The sequence below is a fragment of the Cucurbita pepo genome, chromosome 17, assembly GCF_057944985.1.
Source record: "Cucurbita pepo subsp. pepo isolate OVF chromosome 17, ASM5794498v1, whole genome shotgun sequence".
In the NCBI taxonomy this organism is placed as follows: Eukaryota; Viridiplantae; Streptophyta; class Magnoliopsida; order Cucurbitales; family Cucurbitaceae; genus Cucurbita; species Cucurbita pepo.
The window spans coordinates 1118248-1143458 of NC_141814.1; the positions used below are offsets into that span (position 1 = coordinate 1118248).

Consider the following 25211-nt stretch of genomic DNA (forward strand, 5'->3'; position numbering starts at 1 on the left):
GTGGTGACGGACCGGCGAACGTGAACCGTCTGCTTGAGGATCACACACGCGCCACGGAGGAGAGTGGCTGAGAATGTGAAAGACGATATATTATTTATATATTTTTTCTTCTACTTTCGTTTCCAACGAAAAATAATAAATAAAGGCTTCTTCTTATTATTATTATTATTATTATTTGCGGGAAAAGTAAATGAAATAAAGTGAAATTAAATTGAAGGACTGTTGAGCTTCCAAGCGTTCACGTGATGTTAAATTAATTAATGATTCTCTAAAAATAAAGGTAATCAAAATGAGGGAAGATGTTTATTTTAATTATTATTTTTTAAAATGAATGCTTTTTTTATTTTTTTAAAACAAAAAATGATTTATGGATAAATTTTTTATCTTCTAGGGATTTTTTATTTTTTTTTTTTGGTTTTTGTAATTTAATATTCTTTTTTTTTTTTTTTTTTTTTTTTTTTGTAGAAGATTATATCATACTTTATAATAATAATAAAAAAAAAAAGTTCAATAAATAAAACATAAAAGTTTGATCTGGAAATTTTTTTTAAATGATTTTAAGTGATTCTTTTTTTAAAAAAAATGGTAATAACCATTTAAAGATTCCAATAAAATTGGAAATCAATTCAAAATACCTAAAGAAAATCAAATTTTCTATTTCAACTTTGAACAAGTGGCAAATAAAGTAAAAGGTGAAAGAGAAAGCTTATCCATTTGGATATTATGAATAAATATTTGATTTGGTGTAGACACAATACCACTATTAAAAGAGCATCAAAGGATGCTGAAAAACAAGCAAAATGGGAAAGGAATAAAAAAGATGCCCAAAAGTCAAGTATGTGAATCATACACTCGGAACAGAATGACAGACGTAAAAGGACTCGCGATCAGAAAAAATGTGTAACAACTTAAGCTCCACCGCTAGCACATATTGTCGTATTTGGGCTTTTCCTTTGAACTTTTCCCTCAAGGTTTCAAAACACGTTTGTTAGAGAGGTTTCCACACCTTATAAGAAATGATTCGTTCCTCTATCCTAATTGATGTGGGAGGGGCGACAAGTGACCAAATATATAGAGCAGAAGTGACCCACTCTGGGCAGATTCGTTCCCAAACCGATGTCCAGCCAATGTCTACGAGGTTCGAGCTAACCCAGCCGTAGCATAGCTCAGGTGGAAGAATGTATAGGAGTAACTGACAGGTTTTCCCTTTCCCTCATTCCTTTTGTTCTTTCCATCCTTCAAGTCCTTCTGCTTTGAGAAGAGGTTATCCCACCTGATCTTACAATGAGAAATTAGAAGCCAATAATGTCAGCACTGGACAATCTTTTCCCCTTCAAAAATCAGAGTTCCAAATATTCTCCCCTTTTTTCCTGTTGATGCAATGAAAATGATGAAATCATAATTTGTACAAATATACGATATTACTAAATGTTCTTCAAATAAACTTTGCAAGTCCTATTCCTTAAGCTACTCAATTCGTAATCAACTGTTCTGAAAGTTTAGTCTTAGGTATCTGCACAAAGTGTAAGAAATTCCTTACACTACAGTTGTCTCAACTCAATTCCCTCTTTCTTACACTGCATCTCACTATCAGAAGAATTTTTTTTATTGATCTTGTTCGTGAATCTTCATTCTATCACATCTACGAAGACAAAAATCATAACTGAGATGATTAAAAAGTTAAAATGAAGCATTCCTCATCTTTCTTATAGAACCATTGGCATTTCCATCATATAACATCGAAATTAGCCAGTGACTTTGGAATCTAAAGGATCACAGTTCCAGAAAGCACCATTTCATAAACTTAATAGCCTCAAGTGAGCCTTAGAATCAATCAAATCTTTTATGCTTCGCTTTCAAGTTTAATTCAATCACATCTCCTGCAAATTCTAATTCACGATATGTACAGATGCCCTGCTACTTCTAATAACGAGATGATTAAAAAGTTAAAATGAAGCATTCCTCATCTTTCTTATAGAACCATTGGCATTTCCATCATATAACATTGAAATTAGCCAGTGACTTTGGAATCTTAAGGATCACAGTTCCAGAAAGCACCATTTCATAAACTTAATAGCCTCAAGTGAGCCTTAGAATCAATCAAATCTTTTATGCTTCGCTTTTAAGTTTAATTCAATCATATCTCCTGCAAATTCTAATTCACGATATGTACAGATGCCCTGCTACTTCTCATAACATTTTACCATTACTTTTCATATGAGGTCCCACATCGGTTGGAGAGGAGAACGAAGCATTTCTTATAAGGGTGTGGAAGTCTCTTCCTAGTAGACCCGTTTTAAGATCTTGAAGGAAACCCCAAAAAAGACAATATCTCTAGCTGGGCTGGGGCTGTTACACTTAGAGTATTCATTTTGTTAGTTAATGGCAATTGATTTTAAATACTACTGGATTTAAGAAGATAAATAGAAAGCATAAGATAGCATTAGAGAGTGAAAACAATAGTAAATATAACCTATTTAGATCAATTATGGACTGGATCGTATTTGTTCCAAGAACTTTAAAACAAATTTGTAGTAAGATGATCCTATTCGATCCAATCAGGGAGCTTCCATTTCAACCTATATGGATCCCGGATACATTCGATAACCGCCCGCCACAACGGGCATACATAAACTAGCTTCAGATACAACAACAAAATAATACCAACAACAATAATTCTAAATTCAAGTATCCTATTTTCTTGAGTCAATTCATCGTTCCTTGAAAAATTAAACCGAGGTCCCTAGCGATGCAATCAGTTGCCACATTTAACCAAAATTACAGAAAACACCGTAATTCACAACCGACGAGCATACTGCGATTGATTTAAACTAGGAATCAACATAGCACACAAAAAAAAACAACCAAAAATTAAGTTCGCGAATCATTGAAACCACAATCTATCGCTACAATAACGACACTCGCAATATTCAGCATAAGAAGCCAAGAAAATCGAACGTACGAATAAACAATTGAAAATCGGCTAGAATAACAGAAAATTAAAGCAAGTGATGAAACTCACATGGCATCTTCTCCGTCAGAGGAGCTGCGAACTCTCTGAGAACCCATGAAACCACCAAGGAGACTCCGAACAGGCCGCAGTATGCAAGCCTAGCGGAGTACCTCAAGATTCCAGAGACGATGGAGGAGCAGAAACCGCATGTGAGAGATGCACAACACGAAAACAAGCAAGAAATTGCTTTACTCTCGACCTCAAGAATTCTGCATGATGCTCTTCTTTCTCTTCTTGTCTTGCAGAGACTGTTATTAGTGGGCCTCCTCTATAATATTGAAATTTCAATTTTATACCCATATAGTTTGGGCTGACCCCTACAAATGGGATTCGATACAGGCCTTCCACTGGGCCCAGTAAGGTAATTTGGGCTGACTCCTACAAATGGACTTCGATAAAGGCCCTACTCTGGGCCCAATAAGGTTATTTGGGCTGACTCCTACAAATGGACTTCGATAAAGGCCCTACTATGGGCCCAATAAGGTTATTTGGGCTGACTCCTACAAATGGGATTCGATACAGGCCTTCCACTGGGCCCAGTAAGGTTATTTGGGCTGACTCCTACAAATGGACTTCGATAAAGGCCCTACTCTGGGCCCAATAAGGTTATTTGGGCTGACTCCTACAAATTGGATTCGATCCAGGCCTTACACTTAGCCCAACAAGGTTAGTGGGCCTCATTCGTTTTAGCCGAATAGTTACAACATTAAACGTGCTAGAGGTTGATGATTCGATTTTCATTCCCGCGATTGTTGAGTTCTAAAAGAAATATTTTCATCGAGGTTTTTTTTTTTTTCATTTCCACAACATTTATCAATAAATAGGGTTAAGAGTGAAAACTATTCCTAGAAACCAACACGGTTATTTTAGCTAAGAGGTCACCGAACAAAAAATTGTTTTAAGTCAAACACGCTGATTAAGCCACCAAAAAATAAGAATATTATATGATTGAACAACTAGCATTTATATAACAAACAAAACAAAGAGTATAAATAAATAAACAATTAAAGAAAATAATAAAAGTTAGGATAAATGAACTAAAACAAAGTGAGAAATAAAATTAAAATGTAAAATTGTAAAGAACAAAGCAGAAAATGAATTATTCCATGCTACTATACTCTTCCAAAGTTTTGAAAGAATATTACAAAAAAGGCCATCCAGTTTAAGTAAAGATTGGGAGAGCCAAAATTGGGGTGGGTAGGGTTGAAAATTACAGCCTTTTTCCAAACGCAAGAATTTAAAATTTTTTTAGGAGGTTCATGTGCTAAGAACCCTAAATAACAAGACCAAATGAACTGCCATACCAGAAGTTTTAATTTGTACAGGAAAGAAAATCAGACCAAAAGATCAAGAAAACATAAGGGGGTAATGATGATGATGAGAGGGGGGCAAAATTTGATGATCCCAACATATAACACTGTCATCAGTTTCAATGAATGGTAAAAAAAAAAAAAAAAAAAAAATCAAAATCAAAATCAAAATCAAAATTTACATACAAGGGGTAGGCTTAAGTTTTGGGTTTTGTAGTTCACCTGAGCTTGTTCATCATGGAAGAAAGTGTTTGAGCGGTTGAAGCTTGGGCTCTGAACCCTAAACCTTCAAGACTTGTTATAAGAAGTTCCTCCTGGAAGTTTTGCAGAATTTGATTTATCCTCAGTGGATTTCTTTGGTGTTTGAGCTTGCTTGCTTAGTTTGAACTCCCTGATAAATTACAAAAGGAAGGACAAATTAAAAACTATTACAAATTATGTACATTGAGGCATGAAATCAAATTTTAGCATAATGTACCATGTAAGAAAATGGTCAAAAGGCTAACCTGAGAAAAGCTCAATAAGTCAAGACACCGTAACCTTTGACCATCGAATCCTCACCCCCAGTTGAATTCCAACAACAAAAAAAAAAGAAAAGGGAAGGTCAAGTAATGTGAGATCCCACATCGGTTGGAGAGGGGAACGAAGCATTTCTTATATGGGTGTGAAAACCTCTCCCTAGTAGACGCGTTTTAAAACCGTGAGGCTAACAGCGATACGGGCCAAAACGGACAATATTTGTTGGCGGTAGGCTTGGTTTGTTACAAATGGTATCGGAGCCAGTCACTAGACGGTGCCAGGCACCGGTCAGAGTAGGGCTAGACCCTCTCCATTGCAGACGTGTTTTAAAACCTTGAGGAGAAGCGAAAAGTCTAAAGAGGACAATATCGACTGGCGGTGGGCTTGAGCTGTGTTACAAGGAATTTTGAGCTCCTAGATTTAGTTGATTTTTTCCCCTTTACTGGGAGCATATTCTGGAATTACTAATGATAGAATTGATCTACCTCGATTCATCTCCTTAACTAAAAGTACAAGTCTAAAGCAACAAATAGATGGTATTTGATCAAACCAATCCGAACCCCTTAATGCTCAAAAAGGACCTAGGAATATGGCAGTTTACCCTGCTGGTAAAAGGATACCATTCCAAACAGAACAATTCAAAACAAAAACATGATACTTGTGGAATGTATATCAAAATGAGATAAAAACTGCTACCTTCTGAACAGTTAATCTCCTAATTGATGGAGCTCTTGCCATAGAAGAAGCAGCCGCAGCTGCAGCAACACGAATTCTGCAAAAAGTACAATTGAAATAAATCAATCAAAAACATTTAATTAGTGGCGTCGTAGATTCCGATGAACTAATTAAAAGTATCGATTGTACAATACCTTTTGTGCACATCAACATACTCATCCGTTTCATCAACAATCTCCTCCTGCATCAATTAAGAAATGTTACGGTATAGTTTACAATGATAGGTAACATTATGATCCAAAGAGAAGAGGGAGAAATTTTACCTGCAAAAGTTCTTCAAATACATCTTCAAGGGTGATGATACCAATAACTTCACCATCTTCTATGTCCTCTGAAGAATGGTTCAACCCATTTATAGAAGAAGCATCATTGCGTCGGTAAGAAGGTTGGCTACTTATGCCAGACGTCTTGGAAGCTCTATCGATATCAAGGACTACATTATCTGAATTCTCGTCCAGATTACGTAGCAAAGGAGTTGTCAATTGGGATTCCACGCCTTTGTTTTCCTCAGATTCTTCTCCATCCAATGTAGGAGGAAGAGCCTTGTTTTTTCCTTTTACTTTCACCACAGCAGCCATGTGGCTACTCCCTTTCTGAAATTCGTTCAATATGTCATAAAGCGGCATGTCCGAGGGGACCCTGCCATTCATAAGGAAATAAATAAGTAAATAAACAATTCAAAAATGTTTCTCCGAAATTGGTTGGGGAGGGGGGAGGGGGGTGCGAGCAGCAAAATAGCAAGCACACCTGGGAATCCTCCGAATGGAAACCGCACTGACTTGGGTCTCCGTTTCAGGTCGTACTGTTAAGAGACTTTTCACCTGATTCCAGAAGGGTAAAGAGTTGAACCAAAAGAAATGAAAAAATTAGTAGGCTATAAAGAAAATACTGCAAAATCTAGAACAGGAAAATACAATTTTTTTATTCATGATTATCGTAAGGCCTACCAGTAGAAGCCCGATAACATTCTTTGGATTCCCAGAATAGACAGGAACTCGACTATGACCACGAGCAAGGATTTTTCCCATTGCTTCCCTGAGTTATTTGTTCAAAAAAATGTTGAGAATAAAATCTTTGAAAAATACTCCCTAAAGTATCTTCAAAAAGCTCAAAACTCACTCCAAATAATACAAGATTATCGAAAAAAGTAGGAATAAGAATTCACAAAAAAATCCAGATATTAACGTACATGCATACTCCTTTAAAAATTACTGGGAAGTGATAAAGAAACAAGAACTACCAACATTTTTTTATCTAGCTGGGCAACCATCTGGAGTACCGTAAATAATTATTCCCTAGGAGACAATTAAACTCAAGAACTACCAACTATACCGTATACATTGAAGGAACTAGGAGCCAATAGCTGATACCGTGGATGTTCATTATTATAATGACAAAGACAAAGGTAAAAGCTAATTTCAAAAGGTAAATTTTTCAGCAGTCACCACCGTTGATGTTAAGAAATTATAAAATGGTGAGAGCCAAAACTTAAGAGCACCCTTACCAGTCCAATTTTGAATTTACATCCAAAGAAAAAGTTGATTCAATGGGTGTCATAGCCTCTTCAGCTGTCTGTTCAAATTAGATATGAAACAACTCTAATAACAAACAGTTTGGAGGGAGGGTGTATAAAGAAACTATCCAACAGAAGTGAAAGATAAACAAGTCGATGCATTAAAAAGCAGCTACCTTTTCAGTTAAATCTAGAGCACCACTAATGATTGTTGTTTCGTCATGGGTGAGTTCGCCACCCTTTCCAGCCTATACACAAGAACTGAGGTTTAAAAAATTTAAAAATAATGGAATTTAAAGAACTTTGCAGCAAACTTATTCACATACCTCCAGACTGTGGATGGAGACAAGAGCCTTTAATTGTGCACGCCTAAACAACGCCTCATTGTGTCCCAGTAAACAGTCAAGAATCTGAAACGCAAGAGAATTTTTTATTGCCTTTAGCAGTCAAGATAAACGAAAGAGAGAACAAAATTAATGCCAATGTAAAATAACAGGAAGCAGCCAACATTTATTAAATAGGGTCTCAACAACCTTAGTTCATTTTAATACTACGACGCACTAATGCCTCCTTATGCCCCCAATAACCCACTACACAAGAAAAACAAGGAAAAGAAAATAAAAATCGAAACGGTATTATCATCCATATAAACACTTTGAAAGTCGTACATACTGCAATAGCAAGCCTGCATACTTATCCTGCATGGAACTGTTCAAAGAATAGCTAAAACCAAGGCATAGCCATCGGAAGCCATTGGCTTGCAATACCCTGTGATCCCATTTTCAGCAACTACAGCTAAACTTAAAAAGGCCCTTGAGGACTGGCATCGATATTGTACAAAACAAACAAAGGTGCAAAAGATATCAGCCAAGTCTCCTCAATTAGGTTCTTAAAGGTGCTATGAACTTCTTGAGCATGCACCCAATTCTTTTATGAGAATTATACAATTGATTTGAATATAATATTTATCGATAGCAATTTTTCTAGCTCGATAAAATCCTTGCATTGACAAAGACTTCATAACGGTCATTCTCTTACTTTTTCGAAATCAAGAAAATTTCGTTCAATTTATGCAACTTACATGCTTAAATAGTCAAACGAACAACATATTTAGAGAAAATTACCTTCCCAATGGGATAAGCAATTGGATAGCAAATCACCATCAAAATTCGTACAAGACACACAAAATTGGCACCTACAGCAAGTCCATACCGGGTGCATATTGCTTGTGGTATAACCTAACAAAAACAGAAGACATTCCACAAAAAAAAGGATAAATCATTCATATAAAGGAATCAAGGTTAAGGAAAAACAAATGTCAACATACCTCTCCAAATGACAATACAAATGTCACAGAAAGAATTATAGCAAGATACTGATTAAAAAGTTTATCCAAGTATATCGGAAGTGCCTGCAGATAGCAAATACCAAAACAGTTTAAAAAAATGTGCCAAATTCAATATGGAAACCATCAACACAAGAACGAATATTGAGGAGTAACATTTGACTCTCATGATAAATCCCAAAATTTATAATCCAAATTTCTCCACCTAAATGTCAGCCCCATTTCAAAAGAAATGAAGAACGCCCCTGTTTTTTACGCACTCAGAAAACGATTCCGGGTCCAACCAAGTCAATTACCTCCATCGCAATGGCATTGCATAAAAGCAACGTAACAAGAAGCTGGTGCTGTTTCTGAACCACGGGAAGTATAGCCGCTGAAAGAAAAAAATCGTCCAATTCAATACAAATCAGAATGACACACAATCTTAATCGTAAGGCGCATAAATGATGCAAGCTAGAAGCCAACGCTGAAATTGGAGAGCCAACCACCCGCAAGAATTCAAACACACAAATACACGTCCCAATTTTCTTTTTATTAAGAACCGAATCGAATCCCAGGTGAATTGACAGCTGAAGAATCAGAATAATAATCATAATTTGAAAACAAACCTGCTTGTTTCTTCTCCTCAGCGGTGCCACTCCGTTGAAGAATTTCGAGGTCGACGAGACCAAGGGACATGAGACCAAGCGTCAAACCGGACATGATTCCAGCAAATAGAACAAGAACGCAAGAGATCCCGGCGTAGGTAAACCATAATAACGATCCAAATGGAATTTCACCGGCTTCCGGTTCCAGACCCGAATTCCGAGTCGCCATTCGAGTCAACATTACTGCATTTATAAAATGCATCGTTAATCGTGTTCTGATTCACCTTTTTCCTCCTTTCTTCTTTCTGTATCAGCGCCGCAGAATCTCTCTCTCTCTCTCTCTCTCTCTCTCCCTCAGCGGTTCGCGGCGGAAGCGTTTCGGGTTTGTTGATTTCCCGGCAGACTGTTTTTTTGTTTTTAAATCTCTTTTAGTCTAAATAAATTAACAAATATTACTTCTTGATTTTCTGTTTATAAATATTGTAAATAAAATATATTTTAAAAAAATTAAATTACAAATTTATTTCTTTAACAAAATGTCTTTTAAATATTGTAGATGGGCTAATCCATGGGCCGAAATCGAAATTCCGTTATGGGCCACAGTACAACAACCCAACGCTACGGCCCATATAAAACTCGCCCCATGGCTTTGACGGCCCAATTCCATGACCCAAATTTGGTTGACTTTTATTGCTTCAGAATTTATTTTCGTTAATCCCTTTTGTAGTTCATGATATTACTATATTATTATTAACGTAGTGCTGTTAAAACATTATTTTTTATTTTTAAAATTTATTCTGTTTTTAAATAAAAAAACAGAATATAAATAAATTAATCCGTCTTTTCAAGGGAGGGATATCGACTAAAATAAAAATTAAAAAAATATTTAGAAATGAAAAGAGGTAGTGGGTATATATTTTTATTTTTGGAACGTGACAGAATTTTCTTATCTAGATAAAATGAAATAAATTATACTCGTAACTATAACTAACAAAAAAAAAAAAAAAGAGTTAAGATTTTGAAGAAATTTGATTGGTTGATTTAGAATTTATAGTATAATGTCACATCATATCATATATTATTATATTATATGTTAGTTATAGTGTGACTAACTATTATATTCTAATATGGAATCTTCGAGTTGTGCTCCACTAACAACCTTACACATTTGTTTAAAATTAAGAATCTTTATGTTATATTTCATTAGAAAATTAATGGGCTATCGATCAATATCAATCCCATCGAAATCGAAAGTTGTTACATTTTTAATATTTTAATATATAATTGAAAAGACTATGATTAACACATTATTATATATCACTAAAAAAACATTTTTAAATTAATGTCCAATTGTAAATAAATGTGTTAATCTAAGTATAGTTTAGTGGATGATTAAGTTAAATAAATAAAATTATTTATTGATTTATTATACTAATTACACAATAATTCCCTCGTTTAGCTAACAAAGCATGCATCCACACACTACCTAAAATTATTATATTTTGGTAATTTAATTATAATAATTGCATATTTAAAAGACAGTTAAATTTGATTTAATGGTGGTGGTCGGAATATTGACGGTGTAAGTATTTTGACATAGGAATTGGTGAAGGATTTTGGAGGCCGGCTCGGTGACGAGCGCCTCCCAAACATGGTCGGAATGTTGTTTGTTGTCACGGTGTTGGAAGACTTCAGTGGCGTCAATGCGGTGGAGATTCCATCCTCGTTTGCTCCGAAGGCGGCGGATGTTCTGCCATTGTCGGAATGCCAATTTTCTGGTGTTTTCCTTTATCTTCAAAATGGCCGCTTCGAGAATTCTAGATCGGGCTCTGTAATCGGTGGCGGAATCCATCTCGGCGCGTAGAAACGCGTCGAGTTCAGGAACGCCAATGGCGCGTCGGATCCCACGCGTGTAATCGTTTTCATTACGATCGAATAAATTCCGTACCTCGTTAATGAAGCCGTTGTCCAACATCCGATCGACGCGTTCCGACACGAAGGAGTGTAGGACTGGTAACGACACGTCGACCCATAGGAAGCAACATTCGTACTGGTATCGGAACTCGGCGTCGCCGTCGACAAGAGATTCGATGAAGGAGTTGGAGCCGCCGGCCACGATGGGAAGCCGGTGTTTTCCAACGATGGAGTTTATCGTTGACGTGGCGTGGCGGCGGAAGTCCGCGGCGGTGAAGTTGGAGTTTGGATCAGCGATTCCGAGGAGGTGATGTGGGACACCACAGCATTCTTTTTCGGTTACCTTATTGGTGACGACTTCGAGTCCTTTGTAGATTTGGATTTTGTCGGAGTTTACGATTTCAGCTGGGAAACGGGTGGCTAAATCGACGGCCAACCGGGACTTTCCAGTTCCGGTTGCACCCATTACAAACACTAACTTGTCTTTCCGCCGGAAAAATGGCTTCAAATTGATGCTGTTTGTTCCTTGGAAGTCTATTAGCGGCGGCTCCGCCGCAGCTTTCTTGCAGCTCGCCGACAAGGAAATTTTCATTATTTCCTGAAAAAATTAAACGCCAAAGCAATAAATAAATATTAATTCAATATATATTTTTCTATTAGGAATATAATTAAATTATTAAATATTTTTAATCTTATTAAATTAAAAATTTAGACATGAAATAATAATGGAGCACGAACATTCATTAGTTACGAAAAATAAAAATATACTTTTACACGAGCAAAACTTACGTCGAGTAATAGATGGAAGAGAAGTGTCGGTATACGAAGGCTCCTCGTGAAACGTTGAGATGAACTAGAAGATAAGAAGAGAAAATGAATACGAGTATATAAAATAAAAAGATATAATTTATGATATATATTTATTTTGTTGCTTTTTTCTCCAAGTTTAAGATCAATCACTAACAAATGATGATCATCTAAAATCTCTCCACAAAGCAATGATAAGATTAGCTTGGGGTATTTATATATGCTGATCAGGAATGGCTAAGCTTCACTAGTTTACACACTTTTTTTTTTTTTTTTATCACTTGACTTACATATAATTTAAAATATTTATATATTTTAATATTTGTTCGTCCTTTTTAATTCAACAATAATAGGAACTATCGAATATTTGTGAACTTAAATATGTCTCAAATGATAAAAATTATGAGATCAAAGCTATGAATTCTTTCCTTCCAATTTCACGTGGTGTTCAACTAAAGAAAATACATCTAACATTCAAATTTAAGAAAAATAATCGGACTTATTATATTCAAATTTAAAAAGTTTATTAATATCATTTAATTAAATACTAAAAAAAACAAAGTTTTTATGTCAATATAGGAATAGAAATAGTCGAGACACTTCATAGATTATCTTCAAACTTTTTAATATTATTTGTCAGAGGGTATTAACGAAAAAAGTGTTTTTAAACTTTTAAATATGTTTTTTTTTTATGTTAAAAAAAAATTAAATGTGTTTAGAGTATTAATTAACTTTTAAAAATTTAACCATATATATTTTTAATTTTTATTCCATTCAAAACTAAGAATAAAGATATTTTAAAATAAAGTGATTATTAAAACAAAACTCAAAATTAATTGCCATAGAAAAAAAAAAGTAATGCGAAGTTAGTGGGACCCGGTCAAAGGGAGAATGGCAGTGGAGTTTTTAAAATTAATTTATTTGGTTTATTAATAATATTATTATTATTATTTAAAAATATTGTTTTTTTTTTCTTTTAAATTTGGTGAGAGAAAATTAATTGAATTCCATGGTTTCTGAGTAAGATAGCAACCCTGCCTTTTAGTGGAAAGGAGAATCTCTACTATGTGTAAACTAGACTAAAGCTTAAAGAAATATACATTTTATTTCAATTTATGAATAAATATAATTACATTTATTAATGTTTTTTATATTTAACTTTAAAATTAAATGAAATTTAAAATGGCTTTTTAAAAAATAATGGAAAATAATAATTACGCTAAAGAATTCATCAATTTAGTTTCTAATTTTTTAAAATTATCATTCATTACCTAAGTTTTTCTGTAATTATTTTATTTTATATGTAGAATAGTATTTAATAATATGTCAATTAAATCATATTTAATAAATTAATATTTCAATCTTAGCTATAAGTCCGTACATGAGTCAACTCACGTATAAAAAATATTCCGAAGATATTAATACAAAAATAAATGGAATATTTCTTTAGCCATGTCGTTTGGTCTATAATTTAATTAATATTATTAATAATAAATTTTAAATTTAAATAAATAAATAAATAAAAACAGCACCCACTGCGTACAAGCGTAGTGGGCTGGTAGTGGGGGCAAAAAGAACTTTCTTTTTTATACCTAAATTTTATTTATTTATTATAAATATTTGAGGAAAAAGACAACCTAATAAATAGTCAATTTTACTATTTAAATGGCAGCTTATTTTTAGTAAACTTAGAATAAAAATTCATTTTTTAATTATCATAGTGCAAAAATTAAATATCTGTAATAATCATTAATATAAGATGGATTATAAAATAAAATTAATATCTTCGTGATATATTATCTTATTCTAAAAATTTTATTCTCATTTTGCTAAAATAATGTACGACTAGATCTTACTATTATTTATTGATCCTATAGTGGCATTATCTACATGGTGTGCCACTTGACCTTCAATCTCGAAATCCGTCTCTTCAAATCTATATCATTATTTTTAAAATAAATAAATAAAAGTAGAGATTCTTTCGAAAACTTTTTTGTTTTCAATCTTATTTGAAATTTACTTCAGTTGATTATGTTTGTACGCTATAACAACCATATATTATACATGGATCAGGTTAGTCGGGTCCAATCATACAAATGAGTGATACTCGATCATGTATAGAGGTAGCTCGAGACTATATTGCATACTTTATGGAGAGTTTTTTTTTTATGTCATTTTCAAAAGATTAGATGTGCTTCTATCATGTTTGGAAATTCGTATCCAGCTCTATTAAGGTTCTCCTTATACCTAAAAATTAGATCATTTTTTAGCTTTTGATCGATGACCGTCCGTCCAACTCCATTCGGGTTTTTCTTAAGGTCGTTTTTTTAGCTTTCGACTGACGACCTTCCTTCTAGCTCTATTCGAGTTTTTCTTATACCTAAAAATTAGATATTTTTTGAGCTTTCAATAGACAACCATTCGTCCAGTTTCATTTGGGTTCTCTTTACACTTAGAAATTAGAGATATAACGGAAGTGAGCGATCATAACGAAATGATCTCGAATCTAGAAGTTTGATAATAAGTTGCGCACCAACAAAAAAGGGATGTTGCTCCATTAGTATGGTGCAAAATAAGACATAAGATACCCACAATTTGAATTCAAATAAAGTAAACTTTATTTTGGATCAATTGTGGCCATGATTGTTCATGTTCTTTTGTTGGCCAAATATAACAACACTATGCACCAACTTCCAATATAAATCAATCATGATTTTCTTTTTCCTTCTTTCTTTTCAAATAACAATAATAAAAATTAAGTGTCTAAGGTTTTCTCAAACACACACTTTTGTATTTTGATCAAATAACTAAAAACTCAAACCTCTAATATTTCTACTACATATATATATATTTTAATCAGTTAAACTATGCTCAAATTGACATTATATACATTTTTAAAAAATAGTTAAATATTACTAAGACGATTAAATATTTTGTAATATTTTTTTAAAAATAAAAATACTCGTTTGGAATTGTGTTTAATAGGTCCTAAAAATGTTAATAATGTTTAATAAATTTTTAGATTTTCAATGTGCATGTGACACACGAGTAAAAGAAGAGTGCATGAATAAACCGAGATCACATTCAAGTGAGAGCTATTATGAAGATATGATGATTTGAAAACTTAAAAGAATTAAAAGTTACGGTTTATACCAGCATTGTGTATCATCCTTTTAATATATATATATAAAATAGCATTTTCAACCCTTTTATTATTATTATTATTATTATTATTATTATTATTATGACTACACCATTTTCCATGTAAAGTTTGTGCCCTTATGCTTTGAAATCAAGGCATTTTATTTATTAATATTTTAAGAGCACAAGGCTTTATATTATTCTTTTAATCATTTGATGAATTTCGAATGGGCTTTGGTTTGTGGCCTTTATGATCCAAACATTGGCCCGAGAAGAAGAAAAAAGTTTGGATCCAATCCAAATTAGAAAAGAGGAAAGGACATTAAGATCCCAAATTTCACGCCAAAACTCGAGATCAAAATTGAGCTTTTTTCCCTGTAATCTTCGTTGTGATTTCAGAGGAACTTTACAGAGACAGAGAGCAAGCGATAGTGCGGGTAGTTAATTGTTGGTGTTTTTGCCATTGATGGGCGGATTGAGATTGAGATTTAGGCCAGTTTGCTATTTTTTTAGTGGTAAAACCTAGCCAAGAAATCTGGCAAACCTTGGGGGATTGAGGGCTCGCTTGTCGTTGAAGCATTCCGTTTCCGATCACAACGACGACGAGGAAGTGTGCAGGCCTTGGCGTCGCAGGCTTTTTATGGCTTTTACATGGCGCTCCGCCCTCAAGATTACCGCCGCACTTCTACTTCTTGCTGCTGTAGTAACTGCTTGTTTCACCCTCCCAATCGAGAAGGTATCAAATTGTCGTTTTCATTAATTATTTCTCCTGCATTCTTGTTTCTCGTTCTCTATTTGGTTGATGGCTATTGCTCGTGGATTTTTCTTAATTTGCCACGGTTCTGGAAGTTATTTGAGATGGCATATCCATATCCATTTCCATTTCCATTTCCATATCCATTTCCATCTGTTCTTGAATTGTGTTTGAGTTTTAAATTTGGGCTCTAAACTATTCGATCAAATTACTGGTCTCTGTGTAAGCTTTTGTTCATATTTTATCTTCCTTCCACGGGAAAGTATTGATTAATGTGTTTGTGTTTCAATTTATAGGGTGTTTAGTTGTTTCAACTGATGAGCTATATGCTTGAAGTCTATGTGCTAGCTTTCGAGGCTGAAAGATTCATGACGAATTGCTCATTTCTAAGTTTTAGTGTAATGTCATACAATTTGTATCGATCTCATATTTGAAATTTGACATCATATTTCAGATTCTGAAGGACTTTTTACTATGGGTTGATCAAGATCTTGGTGCTTGGGGTCCACTTGTGCTGTAAGTTAATGTAGCCAGTCTCTTGTAGAACATTTCAAGTTGCTTTTAGATTTTGTATCTCCACCATCGCTTTCCTTTCCCCTCATTATTGTAGATATATTTGCAGGTCTGTTGCATACATTCCTTTGACAGTGTTGGCAGTTCCTGCCTCAATACTCACTGTAAGCATCAATTAATCCTTCGTATACCTGGTAAAAGGTATAAATGTGTAGGGAAGAATGCCTCTAGAATGAACTTACTTTTATGAACTCAGATGGTTTGCATTATTTGTCTTTCAGCTTGGTGGTGGCTATCTATTTGGGTTACCTGTGGGCTTTGTTGCTGATTCCATTGGTGCAACTGTTGGAGCTGGGGCAGCCTTCCTTCTTGGACGAACTGTAATATTCAAAACCTTATGGTTGTCTGTAATCCATAGATATTATGTGAATTTTAGTATTTAAATATAGAATTATTATTAGGAAAGATCATTTTTTGTTTGCAATTCGTAATTGCCATTATTGGATCAAATATGTATCACTGCTAGTTGGATGACCATTCTTTTCTTGCATTCTTTACAGATTGGGAAGTCATTTGTTGTTTCCAAGCTGAAGGATTATCCACAGTTTCATTCGGTTGCCATTGCTATTAATCGGTCTGGATTTAAGGTTTGTCTAATTTGTTTACAATCTCCTTGTTTGTTTACGGTCTTTGAGTAGCATATGGAGGAAGGCTGTCATCTGGAAATTCATGTTCCTTTCATGACTCTTCATTAATCTATAAAATCACCTGTTTCTTCTAGTTCAATGGAAAAGAAATAACACCTTGTTTGTGCGGCTTCCAGTTTATTTGCTTTTTTTTTGTTTAATGTGGATAAGCAGCGTCGTGTGTCTCTTTAATACCAATTCTTGTTTATGGTCATACTTTGTATTGAACTAAAATACATAATATGTTTAGTCTGCTCATGAAACATTGGATGAAATGAATGGTTAGCTTTTCCCCTTCCCCGTGAATGTCATGTATCTATGGAAAAATGTTTCTTCCCTTACATTGCACGATATGAAGCATACTGAGTTGTAAATGAAACCATATAGTAAATTTTGAAATGCAATCCGAGAGGTAAGAGATGATTCAAATGCATTTATTTTGCTAAACTATGATATATGATTAAAATAAATTGTGGGTTGGCTTTTCGTTTCTTTTTCAAAGAAAAAAGAAAAAGAAAAATTGTAGGCGGAGCTGAACGATTGTGAATGAGTGGAAGTTGATGTAGAATATTTGGCTATATAAACTGTTTCTTGGTGCCTGGAAGAAAAGTTAATTTGCATCGTAGTACCTATGAAGCAAGCTGCTGATATGAATAAGTTATTATTTTGTTTTAATTAGATTGGCTTCTCTGGTATTTGTATTTGAATTGACCGACGGTACTTGTTCATACTTCACCCAATGTGTCCATATGTCACCCGGGAACAGCGAGGACTAAGTTACACATAATATTGTTAGTGACCCAAAATCTTCACTTTTGCAGATAGTCTTACTTCTCCGGCTTGTACCCTTACTTCCATTTAACATGTTGAATTACCTATTATCGGTGACTCCCGTTTCATTAGGGGAATACATGCTGGCTTCATGGTTGGGAATGATGGTAATTTCTGAACATTCTTCTTATAACATCTAAAGTAACCTAACGTATTTCAGATCACAATTTTGGCGTAACTTGTATGTTCATTAAAGTGCTCCTATGCAGGAGCACAAACTGTTGGTGGCTTTTATTTAATTTGTTTGGTCATTTCTCAATGTAAAATGTATTAAATTTGTCTCTCCAAATTTTAGTTTTCTGTATATCTGTAGTGCATGGATAGGCTTTTTTATATTGGAAGGAGTGATAACTTTATTGATTATGATGTCATGATACAGTTCAATCTATGAATATTGTAGTTTTCAGCCCTTTTGGCTCTTGTTCATCCATGATGATAACTTCATTGATTATGAAGGCTAATATTATATATGATTATGGAATAGTTCTAGAGGCTGAAAGAGAAATGGCAAGGTGCCGTGTACCATTTAGAAACATTTTGGGTGGATTATCTCTCCCCTACCCAAATCTAGCTCACTCTTAGCTTACCTCACCTTGGCCATAATTTTGGCACAAATACCCCCTCCGGGTGATTACCATGCTCGCTTGTTACGAAAATAATTTATTCCTGCTCTATTTTAAGGCTTGGGTAAGAATACCTCTTAATTGTTCTCTAGTTTTCACATATCTAGTGGACACCAACCCTTGTATTTTCTCAAGAATGAAATGGAAATCCACTTCAATATTAGAACATAACTTAGAATGTATGATTATAAAAAAGGACAACTATGCACAATAACACATATTTTATAACATAACTTAAACCGTCCCTTTAAGCCCTATATTATTCCCATGGCCCTTATTACCTCATGGCCATATATCATTCCCACTTGGCCAACCCATGATTGTTAGATAATTTTTAATATGTAGAGGGTCCTAGCATATTGGTTGGTTATTGTTGAATGATATGATATCTAGGCATGCATTGTTCTACATCGAGGTGAAAGATGGTAATTATACAAATTAGTGATTCTTTGTTTTATTTCTTTTCTTTTGCATGTGGGCATGATTCACATCTCTATGCTGAGGAATCATGACATGCTTTGTAAATGTCTAGATTTATCAACTTCAGGTACTAATTTTAAGATTTTGATCCATCACCGTCTCTATTGTAGCCCATCACCTTTGCATTAGTATATGTTGGAACCACACTCAAAGATCTTTCTGATGTTACACATGGTTGGGGAGAATTTTCAAAGACTCGTTGGGTAAGTGCTTTTTATCTTCAATGTTGGAGAGGGAATGTAACACATCTCTTTTATGGCATGTTCCTTGACAGCCCAAAGTAACGCTTAACCTCATGAACTAAGAATATTCATTTATCAAAAATATGTTACCGAAGTACCACTGATTTTTGAAGAGCTTCCACACTAAATATATCTTGTGTTCTTTCTCGTCTGATGCATCTTCTTTCCTTTATTTGTGGATGCAGGCATTCATAATGTTAGGTCTTGTGGTATCTGGTAAGTATTCTTTGCAGAAACTTGTACCCTTTTTCTGGGTTTTCTTTTCTTGTTTGTTTTTTGTTTGGCTGGGTACATTTCTATGAAGAAAAAAGGTGGGCAATAATTCTCAAGAACAGTGCGAACGGTGCCAGAAAAAAAAAAAAAAAAAAAAGAAAGAAAGAAAGGAAAAAGGTTGTTTAGTCTTATTTAAAAAAGATTTGTTTCTTGTATGCCATCTGCTACTCAGCAGGAAAAATCTTTGAGCATCTTTGTCATCGTAATGTGATACGTCAATTAAAATAATTAAATGAATGCTTCAGGTGGAAGAACGGTGCTTAATAATTAAAATAGTACTTGATATCCGGCTTTAATTTATCGTAAACTGAGACGTTGAACTTGACTCAATTAAAGATAAAAGGAAAAAAGAAAGAAAGAAGATGGAACGTACCCCAAGCCCCTTTTCTGACATTGATTTGCATGCAGTGGTTCTGGCGTACTGCGTTACCAGAGTTGCCAAGGCTGCTTTGGAAAAAGCTTTGGCCGAGAACGGAGATGCTGTTGACTATTTGGGTATCTCCTCACAGCTACCCATCGTAGCTGAATCAGCGCCTGTCGATCTTAATCAGCCCCTTATAATCAAGATTGACTCTCCTCCAGATGACTGCAAATGAAAAGATAACTATTTTGACATGTAAATTCTTCATTCTCCTCTTTCAATAGGCCAGGCTTCCCTAAACAAAAAGGTTTTATTTTTGCTATATGTACAATCGATATTCCATAACATAGAATCTAGGTTTTTGATATAGAACGACCAGTTTATAAATCAAGCATGTATTAAAGTAGCTGATTGTTTCTTTTACCATTACATTACAATAAATGTGACATTTCTATAGATTTAAGTGTTCGTTTAGTGAGTTATCTCCATGATCTACAGTGATTTCTGGCACCGAGTCTGATTTGTTTCTCAAATGGTAGGCATGTTGTTTGTAACTTTTCCTGTCCTTGATAAGAAAAAGAAAAAGAACTTCAACTGTACTGAACCCTATTCTCTTTCTCTATCATCATCTTCTCCTCAAAACAAGATTACTTTTGATTCCCTACTCCAAGACCTCCTTGTGCCTCTTCTTTACCATTAGTCTCTTTATATAGCATTAGAGGACGTTAAGATTCATGCTGCAATATTCTGGTTCTAATTTAGTTGCCTGCAGCCGGCATCGGTTGGGTAGCCATTGTGGTGCTGCTGCTCGCATTGCTGATCATCATCTAGCAAAGCGCCTCACAGCTCGCAATAGGTTAGCTTGTCCTAAGCATGGCTCAGTTAAATGTTTTTGTATGCTATGATGAAAGGTAATTGTTAAGCCATCAAAGTTGTTGATTGATTGGAATAATTATTATTGGTTCACTAGAATATAATTCTGAACTTGACTTCTTCATTTTTCAGGATAATCACCTTTGAATGAATCACTTAACTGATTGGAATGAATGATTGTTATTGGTTCACTTGAGTTCTTAACTTTTAGGTACCCCGCAGTAAATACTTTTGACCTCTGTCTTATTACTAGGCAGAGAAGCAATCAGTAAATGGAAAAACTCCCATCTGTCAGAGACTTATAATCCAAAATGTATTGTCTCATTGTTGTTTGTTGATTGATAATCTTATCATAGGATATTATTCTTCAGATAGCTGCGATGGTAGATGGTGGATAGAACTGCATATGAGGACCACTCAGAAATTAAGTCTCTTTTTCCTTACAGTCTAAATTTCAAAGTTCATTCTTATGCATTCATTTACTATTTACACCCTTGTGTGCCAAGTTTATGAGCAGCTGCACAAGCAAAGGTCAGAAACCATGTGAAATGGGAATGCATTTGTAGGTCAGAGATTTTTTACCCTCATTATTATTGTTATTTCCTTCTCTTATCCAACATCCTTCAAGTTTCAAAACAGCATGTAGTGCCTCATTTGGCACCCTCTACACATATGGAAATGCCATTGCACAGTTGTTTTGAAAACCCCCTCTGTTAGTGTCACACGAACGAAAGAGCACGTTGAATCAGATCCCGAATCTAGGCTTTGTAAATCCCCACCCCCACCCCCACCCCGGCCTCGATTATATGATAGGTTTATCTAACATAAATCCTTCTCATTATTGTCTAGGGTATACTTAAACTAGAGTAGACTCGACAGCGTCTGGTAGATCAACAACTTATTTGGATGTAGGGATAGAGAAGACTATATGTAGTTTAGTAAATGTGATTGAAAAGTTGATTTTGCAAACAAGGGTATTGTTGGTGATTAAGTGATGATTGTCTTTTAGCTTAAATTAAGGAAAGAAAGGCATTTTGTTTAGGTGTTTTGTCTCCTTTGAAGAATTAGCCTTTTCAGGTAAAGCAACCCCTTCAATGGAAACAAAGAAGGAGAGGGAGAGGAGGAAGGGAGAGGAGGAAGGGAGAGGAGGAAGGGAGAGGAGGCTTTTTAGACTTTTAAGGAGGACAAAAACCGATTTGCTTAGGAAATAAAAGTATGTTTGTTGAAGGGAAATTTCAAATATATATTGCATGAAATATTGTATAGTTTAATGTATGCATACGGCCTACATTATAAATACAAATGTTTATACTCTGACAAATTTGTAAGCATATTCCTTTTCTTCTCTACGATGTTACCAGAGTGGATGTTTGTTTTTATAAGCAAAATTTTACATTAAGAAAGAAAAAGAATAATATTTTAACATTTGTGAGGACAATTTTTAAAACTTTTTGAAGTTAAAGATGTATTATTGAAACAAGATTGATGGATCGAAAGAATTTCATACAATTTAGTAAAAAACGGGTAGATAACAGCCTAAAAACTATAGCATAAGCATAGCTTAACAGCGAAGACATTGAAACAAACCGTGTTTAAAAACACGGTTTCATATGATAATTAGGAAGGCCCAGATTAAGAGTGCGAAAAAGAATGAGAGTATTAGCAGAAAAAGGGCATTCATTGGTGAAGGTCATTAATGCACATAAATCCAAGGTTGTGAAGAGGAAATTCCGCCCAAAAAGCTAATTCTTTTACAGCCCACTGTTAATAAAATCCAAAGAATCATAACAGTTCTGAATTGGAGGCTTATCTCGTCAAGCCGAGCTGAGCCAAACTCTGTTTCTTTCCTTTTCTTTTTCTCTCTGTTTTTGTGAACTTTCTTTCCGTCCAAACACTCCACTGGTTCAAACAACTAGAGAAGCGAAGGAAGGAAGTAGAAATGTGTTGTAAAAAACAATATTATTAAATAAAGCTCCAATGGAAGATAGAGTGATAGAGTAAGGCTTTGGACAACCTCTCTCTTTCTCTCTCTCTCTCTCTCTCTCTCTCTCTCTCTCTCCTCTCTTGGTTACCTTGTTTGGAACCCAAGTCCTCAAAGAAGGAAGAAATATGGGATGCCCTTTACAAATCCTTCTCTAATTAGCCTTCTCCTTCTTCTTCTTCACCTCGTTTTTGTTCTGTTAGATCTGCGACTATTCATTCCTCTGTTTCTCCTCCATTCTCTTGGTTTATTTCCTCTGAGACGAAGCAATGAGTAAAGAGGAGTTTCTTAAGATCAAGGTTTGCAACCCCATTTGTTTTGTTTTGGAGATTTGTGGCGTAATATGATGTTTTTTTGTTTGTGGGTTTATGTTCTGTTTTGTTGCTCTGTTTCAGAAATGTGTTCTTAAAGTGAATATCCACTGTGATGGATGTAAGCAGAAAGTGAAGAAAATCTTGCAGAAAATTGATGGTGGGTTCTTGTTGTCCCTTTCTGTTTCTCTTCGATTTTTGCTTTTGAAGTTTTATCTTCTTGTTCTCTGTTTTTTTTTTTCTTTCTTTTGTAATGGTTTTCTTTTGTTTGTGTTCGAAATTTTTAGGGGTTTTCACTATAGATATAGATGCAGAGGTAGGGAAGGTGACAGTCTCTGGAAATGTAGACCCAGCCACTTTAATCAATAAGCTTGCGAAATCGAAGAAATATGCAGAGATTTGGGGAGCTCCGAAGGAAAATCCCAGCAATAACAATGGCGGCCAGCAGAGCCAACTTGAAACTATGATGAAGAATTTGCAGGTTGACAATGGAAAAGGTGGGGGCAATAATAAACAGGGGGCTCAAAAGGGGGCAAATAATCAGCCGAAACCGAGCGGCGGCGGTGGCGGTGGTGGCCTGCCGCAGTTTTCGCCGCAGCAGCTTCAACAGCTGCAGCAATTACAGCAGCAGATGAATGGGTTTCAGCTACAAGATCCGAAGATGATGCCAACGCAGCTGAAGGGTTTGAGAATGCCGCCGTTTAATGATCCGATGTCGGCGAATCAGAAGGCGGTGAAGTTCGATTTGCCGGAGGAGGAGGATGATCTGACTGATGATGATGATGATTTTGAAGATGATGATCTTGAAGATGATTTTGATGATGATTTTGAAGATGATTTGGATGATATTCCTCTTCCACCGAATAAAATGAAGCCTCCGATGGGCGGTGTCGGTGGCGGTGTAGGCGCCGGCGCCGGCGCTGTTGGTGGCGGTGGTGGCGGTGTTGGTCAGATGCCGAACATGATGATGATGAATGGGAATATGATGAATGCGAATATGATGAATATGCAGCAACTAATGAACGCTCAGAAGGCTGCTATGGGAGCTGATAAAATGCCCGGCGGTGGCGGAGCTATGCCAATGCCAATGCCAATGAATGGAATGGGCGGTGGGGGTGGAAATGGAGGAAAGAAAGGTGGTGCTTCCGGCGGCGGGAACCAGAGTCATGGCGGCGGCGGTGGTGGCAAAAATGGAGGCAAAAGCGGCGAAGCTAAGAATGGTAATAATAATGGTGGGGCTCACAAGAACGGCAACAATAGCGGCGGCGGTGGCGGTGGCGGCCCAATTAATACTGGCAACGGCGGTAATAGGGTCGGTGGTGAAATGGGTCATGTAATGAACGGTGGTGGTCCTCGTGGGTTTCCAACCATGGGTGGTCCTCACGGACTACCGGCAGGAGGAATGTCCGCCGCTGCTGCAGGCGGGGCCGTCCGCCCGATGGGAAACATGAACATGCCAATGGCACAAATGGGCAACATGCAAATGAGCCAAATGGGCTCGATTCCGGCAGTCCAAGGACTACCAGCGACTGCCATGAACGGCGTCGGACACGGCGGTGGGTATTTCCAAGGACCAGGCGGAGCATCGGAAGCAATGGGTGGAAATCCATACCAACAGCAACAATACATGGCAGCCATGATGAACCAACAACGCGCCGCCATGGCCAACCAACCAATGATGTACGCACGGCAACCACCAGCGGTGAACTACCTTCCGCCGTACCCATATCCGCCACCACCGCCAGGCGGCGACAATTACAGCCACTATTTCAGCGACGAAAACACCTCAAGCTGCCATGTAATGTGAAAAAAAATCAAAAGAAACAAGAAACCCAGAATTTGCAGAGCCTTGCCACCATGGTTCGAGCTCTCAATTATGGCGATGAAATTCTGGTGTTCATGACAGATAAAAATGTTCAGTTTATAGTTGTTTTTTCTTCAGAAGCTCAAGAAATCCACACCAAAAAAAAAAAAAAAAAAAAAACTTGGAATTTCGATTATGCTCTTATCTTATACTTTGGGAATTAATGGTTTTTAATTGTCAGTAATCTCTCTCCATTTAACTGTTCTTATCCTAATTAGGTTCTAAATTATAGATTAGTGGGAGTTTCTCTTAATTATTATGGGGTTGTGGTCTTTGCTATATAAATAATGAAATATAATAAGAATTCTTTTCATTTAATAAAAAAATAAATCAGTTCATTGTAAAATTACAACTTTGCCCCTACATCTTTCCCCAATTCCAATTGCTTGATGTGTTCCAAATTGGGATTTACAATGATTATTATTATTATTATTATTATTAATTTATTTATTATTTGAGAAGCCTCATGTGGTTTGCTTCCCTTCCATGGCTATGGTATGACATGAATGTTTGTGAAGTGGACCTCACCCTATGA

At 35.6% G+C, this 25211-nt stretch overlaps 4 protein-coding genes across 11 annotated transcripts; 2 read left to right on the forward strand and 2 right to left on the reverse strand.

Annotated features, from left to right (window-relative positions):
- Positions 1-693: 693 nt before the first annotated feature.
- LOC111786001 (DUF21 domain-containing protein At4g14240) lies at positions 694-9439 on the reverse strand. 8 transcript variants are annotated; one of them, XR_015413396.1, is made up of 14 exons: positions 9044-9439; positions 8732-8808; positions 8418-8501; positions 8215-8328; positions 7417-7500; positions 7267-7338; positions 7082-7149; positions 6525-6612; positions 6325-6398; positions 5841-6216; positions 5712-5758; positions 5539-5614; positions 3023-4714; positions 694-1273 (listed from the first exon to the last, which is right to left on the reverse strand). XR_015413396.1 is itself a non-coding variant. In XM_023666355.2 (13 exons), exons 1-13 carry the CDS (start codon positions 9282-9284, stop codon positions 4667-4669), a joined length of 1449 nt encoding a protein of 482 aa, XP_023522123.2. In that variant the 5' UTR covers positions 9285-9439; the 3' UTR covers positions 3022-4666. The 8 variants fall into 8 exon arrangements, 1 of the variants encoding a protein (XP_023522123.2); XR_015413393.1 differs by having other exon boundaries at positions 694-1370; XR_015413395.1 differs by lacking the exon at positions 694-1273 and adding an exon at positions 1542-1642.
- Positions 9440-10463: 1024 nt separating this feature from the next.
- Positions 10464-11923, reverse strand: LOC111786002 (adenylate isopentenyltransferase 5, chloroplastic). The gene is made up of 2 exons (XM_023666356.2): positions 11726-11923; positions 10464-11534 (listed from the first exon to the last, which is right to left on the reverse strand). The coding sequence occupies exon 2, from the start codon at positions 11526-11528 to the stop codon at positions 10554-10556; it is 975 nt and encodes a 324-aa protein (XP_023522124.2). The 5' UTR covers positions 11529-11534; positions 11726-11923; the 3' UTR covers positions 10464-10553.
- A 3310-nt stretch (positions 11924-15233) lies between these two features.
- LOC111778377 (uncharacterized) lies at positions 15234-20103 on the forward strand. Its single transcript, XM_023658162.2, has 9 exons — positions 15234-15620; positions 16093-16154; positions 16261-16315; positions 16433-16531; positions 16712-16798; positions 17659-17775; positions 18882-18974; positions 19199-19229; positions 19695-20103. Exons 1-9 carry the CDS (start codon positions 15525-15527, stop codon positions 19880-19882), a joined length of 828 nt encoding a protein of 275 aa, XP_023513930.2. The 5' UTR covers positions 15234-15524; the 3' UTR covers positions 19883-20103.
- A 2122-nt stretch (positions 20104-22225) lies between these two features.
- On the forward strand, positions 22226-24860 carry LOC111778374 (heavy metal-associated isoprenylated plant protein 32). Its single transcript, XM_023658157.2, has 3 exons — positions 22226-22800; positions 22897-22972; positions 23100-24860. Exons 1-3 carry the CDS (start codon positions 22771-22773, stop codon positions 24617-24619), a joined length of 1626 nt encoding a protein of 541 aa, XP_023513925.2. The 5' UTR covers positions 22226-22770; the 3' UTR covers positions 24620-24860.
- The last annotated feature ends 351 nt before the right edge of the window (positions 24861-25211 follow it).

Coding starts and splice junctions, on each gene's coding strand:
- LOC111786001 (XM_023666355.2), bottom strand. CDS start 9,284: ATGCATTTTATAAATGCAGTAATGTTGACTCGAATGGCGACTCGGAAT. Junction 5,615..5,711: donor TATGTTGATGTGCACAAAAG/GTATTGTACAAT, acceptor TACTTTTTGCAG/AATTCGTGTTGCTGCAGCTG. Junction 4,715..5,538: donor GGAGATTAACTGTTCAGAAG/GTAGCAGTTTTT, acceptor GTAATTTATCAG/GGAGTTCAAACTAAGCAAGC.
- LOC111786002 (XM_023666356.2), bottom strand. CDS start 11,528: ATGAAAATTTCCTTGTCGGCGAGCTGCAAGAAAGCTGCGGCGGAGCCG.
- LOC111778377 (XM_023658162.2), top strand. CDS start 15,525: ATGGCTTTTACATGGCGCTCCGCCCTCAAGATTACCGCCGCACTTCTA. Junction 16,316..16,432: donor TTCCTGCCTCAATACTCACT/GTAAGCATCAAT, acceptor TTTGTCTTTCAG/CTTGGTGGTGGCTATCTATT. Junction 16,532..16,711: donor CCTTCCTTCTTGGACGAACT/GTAATATTCAAA, acceptor CATTCTTTACAG/ATTGGGAAGTCATTTGTTGT.
- LOC111778374 (XM_023658157.2), top strand. CDS start 22,771: ATGAGTAAAGAGGAGTTTCTTAAGATCAAG. Junction 22,801..22,896: donor AGGAGTTTCTTAAGATCAAG/GTTTGCAACCCC, acceptor GCTCTGTTTCAG/AAATGTGTTCTTAAAGTGAA. Junction 22,973..23,099: donor AATCTTGCAGAAAATTGATG/GTGGGTTCTTGT, acceptor CGAAATTTTTAG/GGGTTTTCACTATAGATATA.